This window comes from Diabrotica undecimpunctata, chromosome 2 (genome assembly GCF_040954645.1).
Source record: "Diabrotica undecimpunctata isolate CICGRU chromosome 2, icDiaUnde3, whole genome shotgun sequence".
Classification (NCBI taxonomy): Eukaryota; Metazoa; Arthropoda; class Insecta; order Coleoptera; family Chrysomelidae; genus Diabrotica; species Diabrotica undecimpunctata.
This window is the reverse complement of record NC_092804.1, coordinates 173,765,190-173,791,581: the sequence shown is the minus strand read 5'-3', so window position 1 is coordinate 173,791,581 and position 26,392 is coordinate 173,765,190. Positions and strand designations below refer to the sequence as shown.

At 31.6% G+C, this 26,392-nt stretch overlaps 1 protein-coding gene and 1 long non-coding RNA gene across 2 annotated transcripts in view; both read left to right on the top strand.

The window, feature by feature from the left end:
* Positions 1 to 26,392, top strand: part of LOC140435248 (uncharacterized) — a 202,833-nt gene that overhangs the window by 143,901 nt on the left and 32,540 nt on the right. The window lies entirely within an intron of this gene.
* Snrk (SNF related kinase) overlaps positions 1 to 26,392 on the top strand; it is a 64,631-nt gene that overhangs the window by 5,699 nt on the left and 32,540 nt on the right. The window contains exon 2 of the mRNA XM_072524049.1: positions 17,035 to 17,284. Within this exon, the coding sequence (XP_072380150.1) occupies positions 17,045 to 17,284 (240 nt within the window). The 5' untranslated portion in view covers positions 17,035 to 17,044. The remainder of the gene's footprint in view (positions 1 to 17,034; positions 17,285 to 26,392) is intronic.

Genomic DNA, 26,392 nt, shown 5'->3' with positions numbered 1-26,392 from the left:
GCAAAAAATTATTAAAAAAGGTAAATTTTTTAAATATATACACAAATTTAATTGACTATCAAGGTGTTAAGAATTTCTCATGAAGATAAAATCATTTTTGTTCACATTTTACACTTATACTTTAAATAAATTAGGTTGTGCCCTACTCGAGTGTCAGATAAAAATTGCTATAACTTTTTGTACATTGAATTTGAAAATTTGAAACTTTCCAGAAAACTTCCTTAAATATTAAGTTTTATTGTAGAACTAGTTAAAAAAGGAGATTCAAAAATTTTTAACACAAATTTTTAATTACAAAAAAAAACAATTTTTCAACAAATCGCCATTTTGTTTATAATCAAAATTAAAAGTTGGGACAGATCTTTTTTTTGCAGATATGTACTTACCATAGTGGCCAAAATTCTGGAAACTTTATAAAAATTATTGTTTTTCCAGTAGCAACACTCGCCTCATGAACATGATTTATATAGTTTATCAGTACAATTTTACATTTTTATTTGATTGTTTTATATTTCTGCTTAATATTTTATGTATTTCTCACTCTATATATATTAACATAATTACATATTTAATAAAATATGAAAACAGATTCAAGTGAAACGCCGAAAATTCAAGATTTGTGAATGGCAACATTCGTAATACTGTATTGTGTCAGTACTATTTGCTAGTCAGTTAACGATTCAATTGGAAGGGTTTGGTACAGTTTCCTGCGACTTCCAGTGTTTATTAGTGACTTCAGGTAGTTGTCACTCTTCAGGTCGTTGCCACTAAGGTGATATTGTTTAATTGTCGGAGAGGAATACATCAGTGTCAATTCAACGAAAATGGCACCAAGAAACCCAAAATGTGTTGACTGGTCGCCAGGATAAAGAGCCAAAACAGTTATCCTTCAAGAAGAAGGTTACACATATCAAGAAATAGTAAACAAATTGAGTGGTGGCGCCACAAAATCAGGTGTAATGAAAGTGTGTAAACATTATCTGGAATGACAAAATTAGCAAAAAGAGCAGGCAGAAAACTGAAAGTTAGTCAATACGATGAGTGTAGAAATGTGACTTTCTTTAGAAGATCGTCGCAGATCCGCAAAAGAAATTAATGCTATTGTCAAATTAACTGGCTTACAAATATCGGACCGCACTATCAGTTGTGTGAAAATGGATTGTGAGCACGAACTCCTAGAAAGAAGCCGTTCCTGAACAAAAAACAGAGGCAAAAACGCATTGATTGGGCTTTGGTACACAGAGTGTGGACAGAAAAACAGTGGAGTAAGGTAATTTGGAGTGATGAAACAAGAATCTCGATCTTTGAGAGTGACGGAGTGAAGATTGTTTACCTCCGACCGGGGGAAGACCTTTTGCCCCAGTGTACTACGGTCACTATGAAGCATACTGACAGTGTCATGGTATGGGCTTGTATGACCACTAATGAAGTTGGACGTTTAGCAGTAGTAGAGAGCAATAAAAGATAAAAGTTAGAGATTATTGGTCATCACGTGATGAATTACGAGACCCTTTCATCAGTTCGGCTATGTCACGTAACAGATTCGCTTGGTTGCTAGAATAGACAATTTACATCTGGTTGATAATACAGTGCAGCCAAAAAAAACTGATACCGGATCTGACAATTTGGTTTGGCCACCTCTACTGGCCAAACTCACGGAAAAGTTTCTTGCAGCACTGAATCTATATGAGTTTCAAGCGATTAATGAGTCTATGATACGATTCAAAGGTCGAAGCAGTAAACCTATAAAACGTGGCTACAAAGTATGGGTTAGAGCAGATTCAAGCTGATTCATGTGCGAGTTCCAGATAGATACCGGTAAAGTGGGAAATTCCATCGAAAAAACTTAGAACGAGTCGTCAGGATCTAACAAGGGTCTTAGTAAATAAACACCACCGAGTGTCCTTTGACAACTATTTCAACTATATTGATCTTCAGAGATCTTTATTGTCGGACGGAATTTACGCAAGTGGAACCGTTCAAAAAAAAAAAAAGAAAGGATTTACCAGAGTTCAAAACTGACTGCATTGAAGTGGATGGATCGCAGAAGTGTGATTCTTTTAGCAAATCACCTGAATGAGGTTTTATGTCCACAAATGGTAGTACTCTACAACTCTCATATATGGGATATGTTGACAAATTTGACATGCTGAAAAGTCTTTATGAGGTGAATCGTAAATCACACAAGTGGTGGCATAGAATATTTTTTTTATTTTGTGGATGCTTGCGTCGTAAACGCATTCATTCTATTTCAACTTAAAAGCCAATCCAAAAGTATGTCTTCGGAAGAATTCCGGCTCTCTGTGATTAGAGTACTTATTGGAGTTCCAGAACAATTAAAAAGGGGAAGAACATCAGCAGAAAAACCAGTGAGTAAATTCAAAAGGCATATTCCCTTGGAACTGCGCCATTCAGTCTTCTCATATGCCCCAAAGAACTACTTCTTTGAGATGTGCCAACTGCAGCAGGACAGCAAATATTAGCAGAACACAGTGTTCATCGTGCAATGTCGGACTTTGTCTCAAACACGACAAAAATTGTTTTGCAACGTTCCATGCAAAACAACAGGAAGAATAGGGAGAAAGAAGTGCTACCCGGTTTTTATTTCTCATTTAATATTTTGTTACGATATGTTCCTGCTGGTATCTTGAGAATACCACATCCTGCAGGATATACTTCAGGATCAACATTGTTTATTTTGACTGAATTTATTTTAAGAATATACTACAATAAATAAATTTCACAAAAATCCTGTTTTTTTTTAATTCAATAAAAATCGGGCTTCAAAGGGTTAATCAATATCAAATTTTTTTGTTTCGTTTGACACATCATTTAATGATAACAGTTTTTATTTGATTTTTATTATTTTTATTATTATTTGATTATGTCTCCACAATTTCTTGGAACCTTACATTGTACCTTTTCAGACTGTTGTTATCTATAATGCTAATATTGATTTAATTTACCAATGTAAAGACACTTTTATCAACTTAATTTAAATTTATTAGCCAATATCCTCCTAGATATTAATGCAGTGCTTACTATTAGACATAATTAAATGTATTGTTTAACATACGAGTGGATAATGTTTACAAATTACATATTAATGTTATTAAATTTACCTTCTAGACATTAAATATATCAAAGTCCACCATAATATTTATATGATCTTGAATTGTTTGCATATTGCTATTAAACAGTGACATCTTGTTCTCTGGTTTTACGTGTTTCAAGGTACCTGCTGTTATTAATGTTATTAAGATTACCAAAAAGTTAACACGGCACTTTGTATGATATATATATTTGTTAGTAAAATATATAAAAACATGCAATTAAAAGTATGTTTTTAAGATTAGTCAGCAGTTATATTTTTAAGTGCTTTAAAAGACAGAAAAACCTGTTAATCCATTATAAATCTGTTTCTTTTAAGAATGTAGCTTTGATTAATTATTTAAGGTAAATAATCTGTTAATCTGTTAAATAATACACTGTTAAGGAGCATTACAACATACAATTTCAATTTTAGGTTTATTTATAATAATATTATGTTCAAAAAATTATCTTTAATGTTTTAGATCTTAAGAAACAATATCTGCAAATAAAACCATCCCTAATGTTATATAGAAATTTTTTATTTTAAATAATTTGAAAGTTAGAAAAAAATCAATAGTTGACACTAAAAAAAAAACAAAAATCAGTCTTTGATATATGCATAATCAGTTGTTGACACTACTCAAAATACTGGCAGTTTTTTTAAACAAATTTGATATTATACTGGGAAGAATTATGATAGAAAACACAATTATAATTATAGGCGGAGATTTCAATATCGATCTTAAGAATAACACATTAGATAAAGTAAAATTTTGTATGTTAATTAACTCATATAATATTTGTCATGTAATTGAAGACTACACTAGAGTAACTGCCACATCTAAAACTTGTATAGATAACATACTAACAAATATGCAATCATATGTGTCAGTAGAAGTCTTGCACGCGGGAATCTCTGATCATTCTGCCCAAAAATTAACTTTTCAGGTAGAGGAAGCAGAAACGAATACTCTTGAAATGAAAAGACATTTTAGTACAAATAATATTAAAACCTTTATAAGTAAATTACATAATCATGACTGGCTTAATTTAAGTTACAAATGTGTAAATGATCAATGGAATACTTTCTTAAATCAGTTTCTGTATATATTCAATCAGTGCTTTCCTTTTAAAAAGTTAGATTCTAGGCAACATAAAAAAGGCCTTAATAAAAGAGATGATCCAGAGATAATAGAATGCAAGACTCGTTTAGACATCTTGTTTACAATGAGCAGAGTTAACCATAAATTCTATGATTCCTATAGACAGGTAAAAAAAGAATATAATAAGAAACTAATAACAAAACGATCAAAGCTATATGAAAACAGGATGTCTGAAGCTGCCAACAAAAATAAATGCATGTGGCAAATTGTTAGTGAAATTAATGGTCAATTAAAAAGTGTAAATTCAATAAAAGTAGAGGGTAGTCCTCAAGAGATTGCTGATAAATACATGATCCACTTAAATACTACTTTAAATAACACTTTATCTCGATTACAATACACTGAATATAAAGACAACATTGCAAGTAACATAAATTCAGTGTTTGTCGCACCTGTGACAGAAACTGAAATTATGGATATAACTAAAAATTTAAAAAACAAAATGAGTTGTGGAATTGATGAAATACCCACTAAAATCCTTAAACTTTGTATAAAGGAGATAGTGAATCCTCTCACTACAATCATAAATAATTCACTAAAATCTGGTGTATTTCCTGAATGCCTGAAAACTGCCATAGTAACACCTGTTTACAAAAAGGGTGATCCTAAATTAATTAATAACTATAGACCAATTAGCCTTCTATGTTCCTTTTCAAAAATCTTAGAAATGACTATGTATAGGCGGATAACAGAATTTTTAACAAAATGTCATATTATTAGTGCAAATCAGCATGGTTATCAACAGGGAAAATCAACTCAGACTGCGATTTTTCAATTTGTCTGGGATATTTTGAAATATACTGAGATTGGTCATATGGCTTTGGGTCTCTTTTTGGACCTATCAAAGGCATATGACTGTTTAGTGCATGACCTATTATTTGATAAATTGGAGAAATATGGTATATGTTGACCAGCATTGAACTGGTTTAAGTCCTACTTGGCAAATAGGAGACATTTAGTAAAAATACATAAAAACACTGAAATAGGCATCTTATCTGAAAGCACTATCAATATTGGAGTACCACAAGGAAGTGTGATTGGTCCTTTACTGTTTGTGATCTATATCAATGATCTTCATGGTCTAGTGTCTATCTTTAAATATTAGCAGCAGTACCAAATTTTTAGGATTATATATTGTTGATTATAAGCATGTTGACCAGTTATGTATGTCTTTGAGTAAAGTGATTTACAGCTTTAGAGTTCTAAAAAATACATGAATAGTAACTCATTAAAAACAGTATCATGCTAATTTTGAAGCAAAATTTAGATATGGTCTAATAAATTTTGGCCACAGTAGGGACATAAATAATGTATTTCTGGTTCAGAAAAAAATAATCAGAGTTATGTTTGACTTAAAAAGTAGGGAATCATGTAGAGGGCATTTTAGGAGTAATATTTTAACAGTTTACGCTGTATTTATTCAAGAATGCTTACTGTTTCTATATAAGAATAAAATACTCTTTAGGAACTTTGAGCCCAATAGTATAGTAAATACCAGGTTATATAATTATAAAATTCCAATACACAGGTTAAGTATAACAGAAAAAAACGCTCTTTATTGCTGCATCAAATTGTTTAATAAACTGCCTGAACCTATTAAAAGGGAGGAAAGATTAAGTTTGTATAAACATCAAATATTTAAATTACTGGTAGCTCTTGAGCCATATTCTGTGGAGGACTATTTGTATATGTAACGGTTAGGAATAAGTAAATAATATTTTCGTTTGTGACACTGTTTTTTTTAAATAATTTTATGTTCCCGGAATGTATACCTATTATTTTCTAAAAATAAAGATATTTTTATTGTTATTATTATTGTTACTGTTGAACAAGTTAGGTTAGGTCAGTATCAGATATATATATATATATATATATATATATATATATATATATATATATATATATATTGTTTATTTTACAATAATTTTAGCCATCAACATTTATTGTTGTAATAAATTCATATTTGACCCTATCATCTGAGCTATTTATTGCAGGTTAAGGTAGTCCTTTGACAATTTGACCTATATTTATTACGCTTATGTCTCTTTCAAAGAATGGTGGACATTCGCTATAGAGGCGTATCCATAAACTAATCGACCGCATATGGATACTAGAAGTCATCCCAGAAGATTGGAAAGTAGGAATCATACTTCCTATGTACAAAGGGGAGATAAACGACTCTACAAAAATTATAGGGACATAACAGTTTTAAATGTCGTCTACATAGGAGGTCTATAAATTGAAGCAAAATTAATGTCAGAGTTATTATATTTTAAAGTGATTCCACAAACAAGAATATCGTCATTAAAATTTTGTGTAATACAAATTTCTTCAAAACGATGAATTGATTTTATAAGTATAGCCACTCCCGCGTAACTGTCATAGCGGTCGCAACGAACAATCTTATAACTAGACTTCGGAAAATATGCAAATAAAAATGTAGAAAATATGCGCATAAATATGCACGTGTTTACCCGAAAATATGCAAATATTTTACAAAATATGCATACAAATAAATAAAAAAATCGTAAAATAGTAACAATTTTATTAAAAAAAAAGTGTACATAACTAAATATTTCCTACTATTCATTAAGATTTACATTTATTTTAAGTAACTACATCATTTTTAAGTATGAATAAACTTATTTAGAATTATGGTAACAATAAATGACCAAGTGGTGTTCAAAATTTTTTAACAAAAACTTGTGGCTTCTGTCTGAGTACATATATTTATATATGGAAAAACTTCGTTCAACATCAACTGATGTAACGGGAGCATTTTTCAAACTAACCAAAACATTTGGTTCTAAATTAATTGTTTCCGAAATATTTCCAGCTAGAACACTGACTACTTAAGAAAGAATATGGTAACCTTTATTTTTTTCCATAGTAGCTTCAAATTTTTTTAAAATATCTTTTCCAATATTACCTCTAACGTTCCGACAACATGACGCAAATTCTTTTATTAATGCTGTACTTTCGAACAATGACAGTTTTGGTGATTCTAACTGAGTAATTGTTTTTTGAACAAAACTAAAATTTGATTTTATAAATGAAAGTTCTTGTTGAAGCAAGTTACTCTGAAAAGTTTGTTTAGAATCCAAAAGAGATTGGGAACTTTCATCTGTTAACGTATCAATTATGTTCTTTATTTTAACAAAATGATCTGCATAAAAATTAGCTGCTTCTAACCATGTTCCCCATCGCGTTAAAATAGGTTGTGGTGGAAGAGGAATGTTAGGTAGCATTTCTTTATAAAGTTGAATTCTTATAGGAGATTTAAGAAATACTTTTTTGACACTGGATATCATGGTATTTACAAGAGGAAACTTTTTTCGTATTTCCTCTGCAACTCTGTTTAATCCATGCGCTACACAAGTAACATGTATTCAATCTGGGAAAAATATTTTTAAATTTTGTCCTGCTTTCACCATATAAGGAGCAGCATCCGATAAAATAAGCAGTAATTTATTAGAAGGAATAGTTGTCGGAAGAAAAAAAGTTGCTAATGTTTTTTGTATAAAACGCGAAATTGTTAAAGCATTTGTTTTCTCAAGTTGCTGGCATGAAATAAGATGAGATTTTGTTAAGGTATCTTCTTTAAGAACACCAATCAATAAATGAGCAATATACTTTCCTGAGGAATCAGTGGTTTCGTCTACAGATATGTAAAAATAATTATCTGCAATTTCTTCCTTAATATTAATTAACACGGACGAGTATAGCCCGTTCACATTATTTCTTCTTAGAGACCGATCACTTGGAACATTAAGTTTGCAATATTTTTTTAGAAACGAACTAAAATTTACATTTGCTAATTTTGAAAGCGGTATGTTTGCAGACACTAATGCGCGACACAAGTCTTCATTAAAAGTTTCTTGCTCATCTAATTTTTTTGAAGTAGATTGGAAACATTTAGCCATTGAAGTTTGATGTTTTCCTCCTATTTTTCCTTTTTTTGCAATGTGTGAAGCAGTTCTCACATGTTGGTCTATCTGAAATTTCTTCTCACATGCTATCTATAAATAAAAATAAAAACCTTTATTTTAACCCAACCTTTAAAATATAAAAATATACAAAGTATTTTTGGTTAATCAAATAACTGGTTTGGAAAAAAAAACACTCGCTAAGTGTTTTAAATGCAGTATTAATCCACAAATTAGTTTTTGTGACTAACCATTAGTACATCATATAACTTATTTTAAAATTCAACAAAAGTTTTTTTTTTTGTTAATTGAATTACAATAAAAATAATTGTGTTTTAGAATAGCTGACTTCATAAAAAAAAGTAAAGGTGAAAAATTTTTCTAAATACACACCATTGTATTGTACCATGGACAATTTTTTCTCACTAAAGGAAGCTATTTTTCATTTAAAAACAACCTACGAGTACTAAATTTCAAGTAAATACGTTTATTGGTTTTAAAGGTATTGTTGTTATTAACTAAAAGAATTGAATTTTTTTTAATTTTAACACCCTGTATCTCGAAAAGTAAATAAGTTTGACCCCTCATTAACTATATCGTTTTGTTCAATTTTTCGAGAAGTATCTACAGTCAAACGTTGTAAGTGTCATTTGGAAACACCCTGCATGTATGAAATATTAGATATTTAATAGAAAATATTAGATACTTACAATTTTGCCACAGACTGAACAGTAGATTTTTCCCATATCCATAGACAGCTCTTTATAAGGTTTAATCCAAGTTGAAGCACTGGTTGTTTTAGGCATTATAAAATCACAATCTTCCTTTTTGTTACGCACAACGAGTGTTTACGCTTTGAATATCAAAACAAAAATGATTTACAAATCTGAGCATCAAATTAGAAATGTTTAGGTACCTAATTCAATAAACTGGGAGATTTTGGAAAATCCGTAAATTAGGAACAAAACTATTAGACGTTTACCTGCTGTTAAGATACAATAAATTGTAGATAGATTTGGGGATTAGATCATAAAATGCAAATGAGCGAACCCTTAGCGATTATCCAATAACTGAATGCCTCAGTGACCGAGACTTTCTAAGAATGTTGAGGGCTACTTAAATTGATCTTCTTTGAAATTGTAAATGTTTTGTACCTGTAGAGATTACGTACTTAGATCATTTCTTGATTAAAATGACTACAAAATTTTATACAAGAATTGAAATAAATTGGTATGTTTAAAAATTTTCAAATACTGTATAAAAATCTGAACTTTTATGCACTTTATGCAAACTTTTATACAAATATGCCAAAATATGAAATATTTGCATAAAATATGCACAATATGCAAAATATGCAATATGCATATTTGCCGAAGTCTACTTATAACCCTTAAAATTATATTGTTTATCGGGTTTAAACCATGTCTCACTCAACAAGACAACATCAATATCATTTTCATTTAAAAAATGTGTTAAACTGTTTTTGCTGGCGACAGCAGATCTACAATTCCATTGCATGATTTTAAATCTATTTAAGACATAGAAAATTATGTAACCTTTTTTGTACCCTCCAATACAGAAGTAATTTCATGATTTATTATTTCATTATCTAAAGATTTCAAATTGTCCAATGTACATTAATAATAATTACAATAATCGTGAACATTTAGAAGAACACTAAATCATAATCGTCCATGTACTCCAGTCAATCTGTGAAAAAATCGTCGGTCTTTGAAGATTCTAAAAGGTATAAATGAGGGATAGCCGATCCTTGAAGATTTTGCTTTGTTTTTTTTTAATCATAAAAAGTGAAAAAAATTATTTTTGCGAATAAAACGTTTTTTATACATTTTAAACAAAAATGGTTTGAATAAAAGTTGTGGATCTTGAAAGGTTCTTTAATTTGCGAGATTCAAAATCAAAATTCATATAAGTACAATTGACCGATATGATTACAAAAAAATACTTATTTTTGCAGTAATTATAATATGTTCGTAATAGGCAAAAAATAGCAACTTTTTAACGATAAATCATAAGTGAAGGGACCTTCACGTAGTGATTTAAGAATTATGACGTTGAAACTACTCGAATTCCGGCAATGAATATCTTGATATTTGTCATTAAAACACGCCCAAATTAATAATATAAATTCCACTCACGTAAATAGTTGGAATACTTATTTTGTTAATTGTAACAAACATATATTGTGTCATACCATATTTAATCATAAATGTGGCGGAGAAAGAAATTCAGTACAACGTTCTTTTTCTAATTAAGTGATTCAGGATTTTCCTTTTATGGCAGGATGTATGTCTTAATTTTTTTAATATAAAATTATATTGTTGTCAAGCTCATCTCATTTTTATTAATGTTTCAAAAAAAATTATATTAAAAAAATTTTAATTTGTTTAAACAGATTGTTTAAATAATTATACAGCTTTCAAATAAAAATATTTTTATTTGGAACGTTAAAAGGTATACGTTTGGTAAGTTTTTCTAAAAAAAAATCTGCAACATAGGAAAATATATACTTAATATAGTTTTATTTTGTTATAAATTAATTTATATAGATATATAATACAATAATACTGAACCAGGGGTTCAGTAAGACCTCCTAAATACATGATAACATGTCTGGTTTTATGGTCTTAAAGCCCTCATTTTTCCATGAGCGCGTCTGGCTACCATTAATGTAGTCACTGATCTTTTGGTTATTCCTGTTATCTACTGATATTAGTATCGAGTTTAATATTACTCCAAGATCCTTCACTTTGCTCACCAGATTTTGATTTATACTATTCGCAATCCCTCTAAATCCATCCTTTTGATAAATTTCATTATTTTGGACTTCTGGAGGCTTATGTTAAGCTTTAAAGTCCATTCTGTAATTGAATCGCTTATTTCAGAAACAACCTAACTCACATTCGGACAGTTTGCAGGAGATGAAAAAAACGTTTTGAAAGTTTATCTGAACATTTTCACTAAAAGTGAAGTTTGAAGTTAATAGATTACACCTAATGTAAGAATTTATCTAAAACAAAAACATTCTAAATCGTTAATAAATTCTATAAACAAATTTAAAATGGACTTGGTTGTTTCAGTAATGAAATGTAAGGTTTCAAAACAAAAGTATTTATTACTAAACAATTTTCTAGGTCTCCATTCCAGAATTTTCTTCGTCCACCTTCCATTTTTTAAATTCTTTATTTTTTTCTTTCTGACAAACATAGTTTGTATAGAATTAGTCATAAATATACATTGCTAAAAACTAAACACTAAACTAGACTAAACAAGACATGAACTGAATTTAAAAGCTAAATGAAATACAGCTAATATCTAAGATCTAAAAAATTCTTCAACTGTATAAAACACTTTTTCACATAAAAATTGCCTAAGATTCCTCTTAAATATATTTAAACACCTGTAGCCCGTATATCCTGGGCGATTTAAATTTAATATTACCTTTTGAAAATGGTATATAAAGTTTATTACAATATCTAGTATTGAAATTATGCATATCACCACTCGTTTTAAACTGATGTAAGTTATTAAAAATAAAAACACATAATTCAAAAATGTATAGACACGCCAATGTTAAAATTTTATATTTTTTAAAATATTCTCTACAACTAGTTAGTCGGGAGACACCAGCGACACAACGCAATATTTTCTTTTGTATGATGAAAATACCATTTGCATAACCAGACATACCCCAAAAACATATCCCGTATGTTAGCCTGGACTCTACGAGTGCATAATAAATCATAATTAGCTGATTTTCCGTCAGAACATATTTTAAATTTCTAATTAGATAGTTAATGGAACTCAACTTCGAAACAACCGCTCCACAATGCAACTTCCAATCCAAACTTTCGCCAATCGTTATTCCCAAAAACTTGCCTGACGACACCGTAGCTATTGGCATGTTGTTAAAAATAAGCTGAAGATTTTCCAAGTATTTTTGTTTATTGTGAAAATGTATAACTTGCGTTTTTTCTGCATTAAGATGCAACGAGTTATCGCAAAACCAAGAATATAAAGATGAAAGAAAATCATTACATTGATGTTGTAGGATTACGTTGGATTTGTTAGATAGAATAATTGACGTATCATCCGCATATATAGTGAAATTTACCGCTCTGTCCACTTGTACGATGTCGTTAATGTAGACTACAAAGAGAATTGGTCCTATTATAGATCCTTGGGGAACACCCATGTTTGTAGTAACAAGACTAGATCTACAACTGGTCACACAATCCTCGATCCTCGTCTGCAGGCTCACATACTGTTGTCTATTGTTTAGAAATGACATAATCCACTGTAAAGAGTTTCCTGTAATACCTATCTGTTTTAGTTTTTTAAATAATTTTTCATGGTTGACACAGTCAAATGCCCTACTAAGGTCACAAAATATTACAATAAGACATTCGCCTGCATCAATCAAACTGGTTAAATGAGCATAAAATGCATGGACTGCCGTATTAGTAGATTTATTTTCTTGAAATCCATGTTGATTTATAGTTATGATATTATTGTTTTTTAGATAACCATTTAATCTCTTTAAATATCCATACTCAAATACCTTTGAAAATATACTGGGAATTGTTATAGGCCTATAATTGCTGACCAGTTTTGGATCTCCTTTTTTAAAAATGGGAACTACTTTGCCTGTCTTTAAGTAATTAGGAAAATCCCCATTGCAAAAAGACAAATTGGTGAGATAAGTTAAAGGATTGATTATAAAAGGTAAAACTTTTCTCACCAAAAATGCAGGTATCTCGTCAAAACCACTAGAGGATTTGTTTTTAGTTTACTTTGCAGGAGTTCGATCAGTTCCTGCCCAGTAAATGGGTACAATTGAAAGAAATTTTCATGATCTGTAATAATTGACTGACTGTCTTTGTGTACTGTATTACCTGGAATTTTCGACACGATATCAATGGGTGCATTTTAAAAAAATGTGTTACAAGTGCATGCTACCTCTTGGGGATCTCTTCTTATATTATTGTCATCATACATTAAAAAAGTATTAGCATTGTTATTAGCACTTTTTGAAAAATCATTGACAACTTTCCACGTGATTTTATTGGGATTATCAGACGAAGTAATGATTTTCTGGTAATAATCTTTTCTTGTTTTGGTTTTCTATGTTTTTTCCTTTGTTGTTGATAAAAATCTCTAAGAATTGGTACTGCCCTTTATAAAGTGTGTAAATTTCTTAATTCAAAACTAGACTTTCGCACTTCACTATTAATCCATTTATTTTTAGTTGTTTTGATTTTTTTCCTTGTTAATGGAAAGCTATTATTAAAATGATACAAAAAGATATTTATAAAAGCTTGAAATGCTAGATTAGTGTCTAAGATTCCATAAACATTATTCCAGTTTTCGTTAATGAGGTTAACGATAAAGTGATTTATCGATTCCTCACCAAATTGTCTTTTTTGTATAAAGTATGACAATTCCGTTTCAAAGTCAAGTTCCACTAAAACCGTTCTGTGATCTGATACAGTGTTGTCAAGTACACATGACAAACCGGAGTTCGAGAAATTTACAAATACATTATCTAACGTTGTAACGCTGGTATCCGTGACCCTAGTTGGCCAATTGACAAGATTAAAATTAATATTAAAATTCAGTAAAACATTGAGTAGATTAACATGGTCGTTAGTCATATGTCTGGTATCTACATTAAAATCACCACATATTACAAAACGTATATTTGGTTTATATAAATAATTTAAAATAATTACTATTTAAATGGGAATAAGCCACAATTAAAGGTTAAAATACGTTTATTGACGTTTCAATTTCCACTTCGGAAATCGTTCTCAAAATGTTTGTATTTTGAGAGCGATTTCCGAAGTGGGAATTGAAACGTCAATAAACATATTTTAACCTTTAATTGTGGCTTATTCCCATTTAAATAGTAATTATTTTAAAATGCCGTAAGAAAATAGCTTCAGAACAATATTAATTTAAAATACCTTCGAGGTTATTCAAAAAATTACTTAAATCACCAGATGGTGATCTGTAACAATTTAATATAACATATGAGTTATTTTTCTTGTCTTTGAAAAAAGTAATACAAAATTCAGAATGTTTATCAACACAATATTGCTTTATCCTAGAGTTGAGTTTGTTATTAAAATTAAGACCTTTTCTAAGACTTTTCTAATCTTGCAACATGCTCCGCCAGCTAATATATGTTTGCTCTTTCCTAGAGTTTCTAGATAGAAACCCTAGAGTTTCTGATAACATTACGCTCATACTCATCCTATTTCCTAATTCCCTTACGCCTTTGAGTAGCAGGCTCTCCATCCTTAGCGTTAGTTCATCGTTGTTTATAATAATATTAAAATATGAACGTTTTTCTTCCAATATACAGACAACTTTTTGTAAGCAGCAATAAGAACAAACAATAGAAACACTATGTAAACCCTGATGTAAAATTAAAATATAAAGAAGACAAAAAGAAGTATACTGATAAATTTCAAGAAGCAAAAAAGCATTGTTTCCAGAATACTTTTCACAACAAAAATAACCATCAAAAGCAAAAATTTATTTGGAAAACAGTTAATATCAAAACTGGAAAAAAAGGACAGTATAAAAACATAGAAAAAATCGAACACTTAGGAAGTTTCATAAACGATAAAAAAGAGATGGCAAATGCTTTCGGCGTATTCTTTTCATCATTTTCAAAAAATGCATTAAATGCCAAATATGGAAATTCACAATTTAAAAACTATACGACCTTAAATGTTGACCAAACATTCTTCTTCTATCCTATTGACTATAGCGATGTTGCCGAAGCTATTTCATCCTTAAAAAATGTAAATTCAGTGGGTATTGATTGCATTTCCACAAAGCTAGTTAAACATATGAGCGTGTACATTATTCAACCGTTTAACTGATTTAATAAATAAATCTGTAGAGATGGGTATTTCTCCCACTGATTTGAAAATTGGTATCGTTTCCCCAATATTTAAAAAAGGAAACAAAACTATGTTAGAAAATTATAGACCAATTACCGTACCCACTGTCTTGTGTAAGGTTATTGAAAAATGCATTCATAAAAGGATGTTGTCATTTCTTAGTAAATATAACATAATAAGTTCATATCAAAATGGGTTTCTTCCAGGTAAATCAACCGAGAGTGCAACAACATTTTTTAAATTCATTTATAGTTCATTAGATCAAAAGAAATTTGTTGGAGCCCTCTTTTTTGATTTAACTAAAGCTTTTGACTCTATAAATTTAAGTGTAAGAATTTGTAAACTAAACGGACTTGGATTTCGAGGTAATTTTTTAAAATGGTTACAATCCTATTTAGAATATCGACAGATGTATGTCAAAGTCGGTCATTATCAATCAGATTTGTATGACGTTGATCTTGGCGTTCCACAAGGATCAATACTGGGTCCTTTGTTATTTCTTTGTTATATCAATGATATGCCTAAATATATGAGTACGGAAAATATTTTTTTGTATGCTGATGACACGACTTTGGTGGCATCTGCAGAAAATGCTGAGGAATTGAGGTTAAAACTCAATACCTTAGCCCATGAGTTTACGTCTTGGTGCGAAAAAAACTCCTTAATAGTAAATTCGAGTAAAACAGTATGTATGCAATTTTATATAAAAACTCCAATAAAGGAAAATTTCTCTGTCAAAGTCGACAATGATTTTATTACTTTATCTGACACTACAAAGTTTTTAGGACTACATCTAAACAGTAATATGAGCTGGGAGGTACATATTAATCATGTATGTTCGAAAATTAATTCTGGATACTATGCTCTTTTGCAACTCAAATACTTATTTACAACGGAACAGATACTTAATGTTTATTACGCTATCATCTATTCACAGTGCAACAAATGTCTCGAAAGTTTTTATAGCCCAAAAGCGCATAATTCGCTTGATTTTTAATTTACCATCTAGACATACGTGTAGAGAGCATTTTAGAAAATATCAAATACTCACTGTTCCCTCAATTTTTATATACAGAAGTATTCTGTATACAAAAGCTAATATCAATAGATTGAAATCAAATTCAGATGTACACAATTATCGTACCAGAAAAAAAGATTTCTTTAGGACTCCTAAACATTACACTTCTATGTTTGAAAAAAACCCTGATTATAGCGGCGTAAGGTTTTTTAATCAGCTCCCATCCAAATTAAAAAGTGAAGCAGATAATGATAGGGCATTTAAGAATAAATTGAGGACTTATCTCATCGAGTCATGTTTTTATAGTGTCTCGGAATTTATGTCTTAGATATGTTGTATGTTGTTTCTATATTTATGTGTATGTTTATATTGTATAGCTAGTCTTTAACGTTTCTTTTTACTTTGACATGTCCTATATTATGTAAATAATCTGCAAGGATGAATAAAGTTTTATTATTTATTATGAATTTCATAGGTTATGGTAAACGTCAATATGCAAAATGACAACTGACAATTCAGTGCAGAAACAACCTTAGTCCGGTACTAAGGTAGTTTCAGAAATATATGAATATTTTAAATCGATATAAAATCAACTATGCTTACGAGACTTACGTGTATTCTGCATTCAATTGTGTGTAACCTACAGAAATATATGTTGGTGTTCTAAACTCAAAATCGCCAAAATGTGACATTACTATCTCTGACTATGCCATTAAATTTACCGTGGACTAAGATGACCAGATCATCCGCATAGCCCAGGTCTGTCGTTGCTATCTTTGTTACGTAATTCTTCTAATCCATATTTTATCTAGCGCTCTCGAAATACATAATAACATTTTATTTTTCTTTAAGATCTAATATCTAAATAACATATTTTAAAAGGTCTCTCTTCGTTCCAGGTCCCTGAATATGAACAGGAATCTTCGCCCCAGTAGTAAAGTAGGTACTCAAGAATTCAACTCGAACTACCGGTCAAAACAGTACGATGGTAAAATAGCTGGACTATATGACTTGGAGGAGACACTCGGCAGAGGCCATTTCGCCGTAGTGAAACTCGCCCGCCATGTCTTTACCGGAGAAAAAGTCGCTGTGAAGGTAATAGACAAAAGCAAACTGGATGAAGTTTCTAAGGCACACCTTTTTCAAGAGGTAAGTACTTTTATATAAATAGAAACAAGACAACAATACTTTTATATAAATAGAAACAAGACAACAATCATTATGTGGTCAGAATACGTCACGGAATATTTCCAAATTTAGATTATGTAGAAAACAAAATCTGAGGAAATTCAAATATATTTTAGAACGTTTCAATGAAAATATTAAATAAAAAATGTCGTTTTGTGGAGCATGCTAAAGTACTTATCCAAAAACATTTAAATGCCATTCATTAAAATTTTCCTCTATAGCTTGTTATTCGCAATTACGGTATGGTAATTAAATTAGTTTAGTTTCAATTAAACGACAAATTTTACATTAAACTTTTCAATTAATTTAACTACATATAATTAATTAATCTAGATCCGTTAATAAATGAAAATTGTAAATATAACCCGATTATTTCGTCGTCAAATGTAATTTGTACGAAAAGCTACAAATGACACACATCGACACAATTTTATTGATAACGTGTAATTTATACGGTTTCTTTGGATTATATTAATTAGATAAATCGGAGATTTATCGTGATAATCGTGAAATAGGCCAGTTTTGACTTTTAGGACTTTACCACTTATGTTAACAATTTACAAAATGAAACGATCCGATATTTGAAAGGCTTTTCAATTTTTTTCCCGTGATTTATCAAAATCAGTTGACTGCGTTCCGTACATTTTTGATTTTTATTATTTTCTCAGAGAAATCAAGTTTAGTTAGAACAGGAGAACTGGATGGCGATTCTGTAGTATATATCCTTCCAATCCAGAAAACTATTATGAAGCAAAAACCACATTGAATCATTAATACTTATAACTCGAGGCATAACTAGATTTATCTGCGGCTTTTCGGTTGTTTGTCCATATCATCGTGTCAGGTTTTAATCTACGATGTTAAACTGTTTGTTCGAGCTGTTAGGCCGTTGTCTTCTGAGATTAGTTCTCGACGGTTCGCCAGCACTAGGGGTTGGCATCTTCTGGAGATGTTACTGCTTCGCTTGAAAGCTGAAACTGACGCCGCGTTGTGACCCATTGTTCGGATTGTCGTTTGTTGGGTGTCTTCGTTTTGGATGTTTTTGCTGTCCTGCTTTAGGCTTTGCCTCTTCAGGACGTGGTTTGTTTTTTTGTTTTTGGTATTGGCACTGGTGTGTTCGTGGAATCCCTGGTGTTTGTGTTGTGGTGCCCTGGTCGTCGGAGGAGCGCCTGGACAATCGGAGGTGAAAGGCAATGGTGAACGGTTCTTTTCAGAATTTTTTTGATCTAAAAAATAATTAGTATATATGTGAATTTGAATTTACTGAGTTTATTAATTGGTAAATTAGTATCTTTGTGAACGCTGCGCGAGAGGGCAGCTGTGGCTGGTACCTCTACAAATAGACAGGTATCGTTGTGCAATGGGATCGGGAAACCACAGAAAACCGATCTCCCGCTGTCTAGAGCAAGCTCGAAGTGAGCATTTAATGTTAGTGACGACGGCGATAGTAGAGGGAAGTTGCCTCCTGTATATCAATGTATTCATCAGAGAGTTCGTTTAGGTTTAGGTCTTCTTCTGAATACATTGCCGATGGATGAGCAGGTCGTTTTTAGGATGCTTTGGGCTCTGAGGTTTTGGCCCCGGATGGTGCTGATTGTGTAACTCCTGCTCAGAGAGAGGAGCCTCTCATTGATGGGCTGGATATTCGACAGGTGATGTATTATGGCGGATGGGTAATCGTGTCGCTTGTAGTTTGCTCTACGCAGGATTCTCCTCTCCAACGCAAGCAATCTTTTTGTGTTGTGGTCGGGCAACATAGTATAGATATTAGATCTATACTCGATGATCGGCCTGATGAAGGTTTTGTAGGTGTGTATGAGTGAACGTGTGTGTGTTCTTCCGAATTTACCACAAAGAGCATTGAGTAAGTAGTCCAAGTCGGCCCTGGCCTTGTTACAGGCTTTGTCCAGATCGGCCGTCCAGTTCAGTGTATGGGTAAACACTACACCGAGGTACTCGATCTGGTTACGGAGCTGTAGTCGGTCCCCCCAAAGTCTTAGGTTGTGCCTTGCGGAAATTATGGGTGTGATAGATTTGCTTCGGATGTCTGAAGAGAATCATTTGTGTTTTGTCTGGGTTGGGTGTTACTCTCCATCTCCGACACCACCTGTCGACCAGGTTAAGGTGATTTCGAGCAAACCCAAGAGTTGCATCAACGTCTCGCGCTGTTGTTACGAGAGATGTGTCGTCTGCGTAGAGCAAAGTGGTTGTTCTAGTGTATCGAGAGTTAGGGAAGTCACTGTTGTATATGATGCATAGTATAGGAGCCAACACGGAACCCTGAGGTACTCCTGCAGAGGGAGCAAAAGAATCAGAGAAATGACTCCGCTCCTTAACCGTAACTTGGCGATGAGAGACATATGAGTAGATAAGTCTGACGAATGAGAGTGGTAGGCCGATGTTCAGTAGTTTTCTGATCAGTCCCACTGGTCAAAGGCTTTTTGAACATTGAGAAAGACACCTAGTGAAACTTTTCCATCGTTCAGACTTTGTGTGAGGTGTGTGACGATTTCTGTCAATGGCGTTTTGGTAGAGTACCCTTCTCTAAAGCCGAATTGGAATGGTGGGATGACGTTGTGTTCTGTGGTAAAGTCTACGAGTCTTTCCTTGAGGATCCTCTCGAAGACCTTAGCCAGGACATTTAGGAGTGATATCGGCCTGTAAGAGTTTAGATCGGTACGTGGTTTGCCCTTTTTTAGGAGCATGATTGTATTGGCTACTTTACATGGGGATGGAAAGTAGCATTGATTATGTTCGTCAGATATAGAGTGACGCTCGGTGGGAGGTGTTTCACGCAGTCCCTGTCAATTTTGTCAGGTCCTGGTGTGTTCGATTTGCCGATTTGGCAAAATTTTGTGAAGGTTTGTTGATCCACAGGTGACATGATAGGATGATCATGGGGTGCCTGTGGATCGAAGGGGGCGCCGAGCAGTCGTGTTATGTCTCTCTCGGTCACAGTACGGAAGGCGAGATCAAATCTAGGATCGTTTGGGGAGATTAGGCTGTTTTGTAGATGGGTTTTGAAGTTCTGTTGATTTGAGTTTATGATTTGGTTGTTCACAACAAGTTGAGAAGGATTGTTGGTTTTCTGTTTGGGTAGGCATTTGGGTTTGTGCCAGAATGCACCACCATCGCGATAATCAAGACTGGAGGTCGCTGCAATCCATTGTCTGGCCTGCAGTTTGATTACCGCAGATAGACGGTTATACACTGTTTTGACCAGGGGGTTGCGGGTGCGTGCGCGTTGTACTGCGGAGGCCATATTTATATTTTCTACTCGCCTCCCCTCCACTGGTTTCGGCGTGAGGGGGCGTGTCGTCGTTTGTAGCAGCTTTTCTTTCTTCGTGTTTTGCGTTAAGGGTTTAGTCTATGATGTTCTTCTTCCTGGTATCGTGACTGATCAAGATTAATTAGCCGGAAATGCGTATTTAGATTGCGGTCCATTTTTGTACCATTTTTATCATTTTTGCGAGCTAGGCCAGTAATCCTTTTGCCTTAATTTTATACTATTCATTCACATAAATTTCTCTTTGATAGCGCATATTTAACTTAAAATTTATAAGACTAACGGAAAAACTAAAGGGGGGTCTAAGTAAGGGTCATTTTTAGAAAGGATTACTTTCAAGGTTATTGCAAAAGTCACCCTGTTAATATTTAAATTCAAAAATTAGTATTACTATTAATATGTATCCGGCAAGAGTACACTTAAAATCGTATTAAAATTTTTTAAGCTAAGAGTGGTCTTAGACATCTTAAAACCTAATTTATAAGCTCTCCATAAAGTGCAGCGGTGCATTTCCTATGGCGGCTGGTCAACGATCTGGTCAAAGGTCTTCTGCATGTCAGCGGTTTTTAAGAGAACGGCATTATGAAATTTGAAGTCTATTTGTTGCGTAACAACAATATCTAATATTTTTATTTTATTTTTGTATCATATCATTATATCACACTGTATATTAGTTTAGATTTATAAAATTCCTTTGTACCATTTGATAATCTGTACGGCGCCGATAACTTGCATTCAAATAACTTTCTAGACATAAGCTTCTAAAATCGTCAAAGAATCATAGCAATAAAAGGATTAGTAATTCCAAATTATCGGTTTGGAAAGTTACCCTTCTCAGGTAATTTTACCAATAAAATGAAAGTCGAAGGTATTTTAAATGTAAACATATCATTTAGATACGTCGAGGGGGTCAGGGGGAGATTTCTGAATGTTAAGAATCGATAACGAGCCGAGTGATTGAAATCAGTTTGCATCAGTTCGAAAGCAGCATTGGATGAGCTATAGGCACCTCAGAAGGTTTAGCACAGTCGGTATATTAATAAGTTTTACTCAGTTCGTGTCAATATTGTATCACCGACAAGTTATCTAGTTTTATAGTTTCATAAATCAGCTATCGTAAGCAAGTTATCGGCGTCCAAAATAAGTTGTTGTAATTGTTTTAATAGACTTGTTAAAACGTTCTTTTCGAAACTTTCATTTGTCCCAGTTTTCTGGGTGGTCCTTCAAAGAAGTATATAAAGTGAACCTATTTCTCTAAGGACAAAACTAGTGAACCTATTTCTCTAAGGACAAACCTTGTTCCCCAAGGGAAAAAACCTGCGACCTATGACTGGTGCGCGAAACAAAGGCATCAGGACAAGGTGTAAGGACAAAAACACCTTCATCTTCGCTCAATATTAACGTTGGAATGAAATTGGAAAAAAGTACTATTATGGGAAAGATCGACAAAATTGGGCGGTAAATGAACCTGTAAAGAATTTGCGAACTCTACAACATAATATAGTCATAACCCTAGCAGGATTAAAAGGTTCTGCTCGTACTCTAGGAGATGAAGCAACTCCAGAAGATATATGGAACCTTCTCATCTCTAAAGCTATGATAAATACTATAGTACATTATACAAAAATAAAGATTGCAAAAATTCGAACAAGGTTTGCTGTAGAGACACGAACAGATTGGAAAAATAAGGATAGTACTGAAATACGAGCTTTGATGAGCCTACTAATAAATACCGCGATCTATAAATCTAATGATGATGATATTGACGCCATTTTTACTGCAAATGGAAGCTGTTCCTTTATCACATTCAATTTTGTAGTCAATTTTAAAATAATGTAAGAGTAATGTCTCGTAATATTGTACTATTCTCATTTTATAACACAATTTTTTTTTATTATTTTTATTTTTATTTTATATACAAAACTCATCCCATTTGGTCGCCGTCTCCAAAAATCCGTTTTAAAAATTCTATCAATGAATCTGCTTTCGACCGAAATATAATTTTTTGTATTTTCTCTTATTCAATAGCCCAATTTAACTGTGTGTGAAAATATGTGATTAAAAATGCGTTCAGCTGTTCCGTCTCTAAAAACTTCCTTTAAAAATAAAAGTGTAATCGGATAAAAATATATTTAAACTAGACACAAAAAATGTCTCTTAATAAACGTCACGAGTGCGAGGACTTTAATATGGTTCCTAGTTTTTCTCAATACAAAAAAAAAACACGTTAATAGTAACTTTTTTGTTTATTTAGTAATTTTTTTTTTCATACACCGTTGATGCAGTTTGTCCATATTTTGCAAATAGCATAAACAATAATCTTATTATTAATTTAATTTTCAGCATTACTTAACTATTTTCACGAAAAATTTGAACATAGACCATTCCACGTAACAAGTGGAAAATGTTTGTTATTAAATAATTTTTTAATGATTGTTTTCAAAATGTCAAAACTACTTAAGTGTTAATGAATAGTTTTGATGAATAGTGACTATTTTGAAAAATACTAATATGATAAAAATGAATACGCTTTAGAATTTTTGATTATATTTTTCTTGCGTTTCATCCATTTCCAAGCATAATAAACAATTTTTACTCTTTACGCATTTTACCAACTTCCCTAAAATTCACACTTCTATTACGTTAAAATATTAGCCCAGTCTGGTTATACAAAAATCATCGATTTCACGGCAAAATGTTTCGCAGATATCTGAAGCTTTTAAGACATAGGTGGTGGTTACTAGATGAAGAATAGGTAAAAAGATACTCCTATTTTTACCTTGCGTTTTTTTTAAACAATAATTTATGGTCAGAATTTGATTTTTTATCTATAAGTTTTTTCCCTTATAATTTAAATAAACAATATTTATACCATTTTTTTTATATAAAAAATATCTTTATTTCCCGTTTTTTCAATTAAAATTGATAAATAATTTACGCAGATATTTGCAAAAAAGCAGTTTTTTTGCACTAAATTATAAATTTAATTAATTTTTTTATTAACCAAATAAAATGTTATTAATACATTTCAACATTGAGGAATTAACGTCCTTTAAATTTGTGCGAAATTTCCCCCCGATCGGTCAAATAGTTTAAAAGTTATTCAATTTGTTTATCCCTGGGACTAATTATTTAAACCATTGAACTTGCCCTATGAATGATGCTAGACACATTTAACAAATTTCATAGGATTCTTTAAGACTTATACTATCTCAGAAGTTAAATGAATATTGAGTTTTCGTCGAAATTATTTACAAAATAAACGTTTGAAAAATGGGTATGTTTTTTACTTATAAACAATTGTAATAACTTCTATATTTTTTAAGCTACAGACTTGTACGTACAACCATTAGACAGCTGGTAAAAAAACTCATATTTAACAAAAAAATAAACCTTCTATAAACAATAGGAACGAAGTTGGCGACAATTTTTTTGGTAATTATATCTCCATTGTTTATAAACATTAAGAAGTAAAATTTGCACAAATTTTGAATGAAAATCTAAACTTTATATTTAATTTTATAGCTATGAAATTCATCCAATTTTTCGAAACTTAAAACCTTTCGAAACGAAGTTACTTTCGAAAGATCGACATAGGAAAGTGGAGGGGAAACTGTTTTAGCTCCTCGCTGCAAAATTTAATATTATGGTTACGGATTTATCATTCAAAAGCTTCAACAGTTCTGTAGGAATTTCATCAGGTCCATTTGCTTTTCCATTTTTAGCGTTTCTTATTGCGTATTCTACTTCTTCTTTCAATATGTCTGGCCCAGTTGCATTGATTATCTGAGTTAAGTTGTTTCTATCGTCTTTAAATAATTCATTCAGGTATTCTGTCTTTTTTTTTATTTTATTCTCTAGATCTACAATAAGATTTCCATCTTTGTCTTTCAGTTTACCTATTTGGCATTTCTTTATGCTTCCTGTTATCTCTTTTACTTTTTTGTGCATATTGAACGCTTCGTACTTTTTCTCATAGGTTTTCATTTCTTCACATTGTTCTTTAATCCACTCCTCTTTGGCTTCTTTTATTCTCTTTTTTATGTGTTTATTTATTTCTTTGTATTTGTCTGAGTAATTCTTCATCCTTCTTCTTGGTTCCATCAAGTCTAGTATATCTTGTGTCATCCACGCCTTATTCTTTGTTGTTGTTTTTGTAAGATGTTTCTTTCCTGCTGTTTGTATAGCTGTATTTATGTACTTTAATTTTTGGTTAACGTTGTTTGTATCATTAATTTGTTGCTGCACTGAATGGAGGTTTTCATTTATTTCTTCTCCTGTTTCTTGTCGTATATTTTTGTTTCTAAGTTTATTTAAATCTAGTGCCTTTCTGTGTGGTCTTCTAATCTTTTTTGGTCTCGCCTCTATCACAGTAACTACCGGGTTATGATCTGAGCCTATATCAGCTCCTGGGTACGTCTTAGTACATTTAACAGCATTATGATACCTCTTTGCTATCATAATGTAGTCTATTTGATTTCTTACTATTTTTTCTTTGGTATATTGTGGAGATGTCTATGTATATAACCGTCGAGGAGGTAATTTGAAAAAGGTATTTGTTATTACGAAGTCTTTACTTTGGCAAAATTGCATCAATCGATCTCCTCTGTCATTTCTGTTTCCAAGCCCATATTTTCCTACTTGTTCTCCTACCTAACCTTGACCCACCTTGGCATTAAGATTGCCCATTAATATGTTAATGTATGGAAAGACTGACCTAATAAGTGAAGACAAACAACCTGCAACAAAAAGGTTGCTGAGACCTGACAGTGAAGTCGAATAAATGATCCAAATTTTAACTTTTAAACCAATGTATGTAAAGAAAATAAAAAAAGTAAAGTTCAATAAACATTGCAAAATTTAACAAGGCAAGTGATGAAAAAATCGACTTATTTTATCAAAGCAGTAAGGCAGATTAGATTAATATTGTATATCAAATTTGTAAGAAAAATAGAATAACAATCAATATTGTTAATTATAAAAATACAAACAATTATAATTAATATAAGGAATATAATAATATAATGTGTAAAAAATTACCTGAAATTTAATTTATAAAATATATAAATATTGTTACATCATTCATATAAAATGAAAAAACATATGTTGATTTTCTGGGATTTTCCAAGATTTATGGGGGGTGAAAATTATGTCATCATTATTAATACTGCGACAGACTATTCGAGCAAATTAAAAAAAAGTAAGTATTTGGGGTAAATTTCAAATGGACTCAATTTTTCCGAGTTTTCCCATATTTTCCGGCCAGTGAAAACTATGTAGTTATTCATACTTCGACGAGCTACCCCAGAATAATAAAAAAAAGCTTGCAGCTGCAGAGGAAGCCGAGATAATGTAAATTTTTCCTACGTGTTGCAATTTGAAGTTCCGATGCCGAAAAAAAAAACGGGGCTGAAACAGATATCCTCTCCATATGTCGATCTTTCGAAAGTACCGTCGTTTCGAAAAATTAGATAAATTTTATAGCTATAAGTTTCAATATAAAGTTTAGATTTTCATTCAAAATTTGTGCAAATTTTACTTCTTAATGTTTATAAACAATGGAGATATGATTTTTTAAAAAATAGTCATTAACTTCGTTCCTATTGGTCATAGGTTTTTTATTTTTTAATGTGAGCTTTTTTACCAGCTATCCAATGGTTGTACGTACAAGTCTGTAGCTTGAAAAATGTAGAAGTTATTACAATTGTTTATAAGTAAACGACATACCCCTTTTTCAAACGTTTATTTTGTAAATAATTTCGATGAAAACTCAATATGCATTT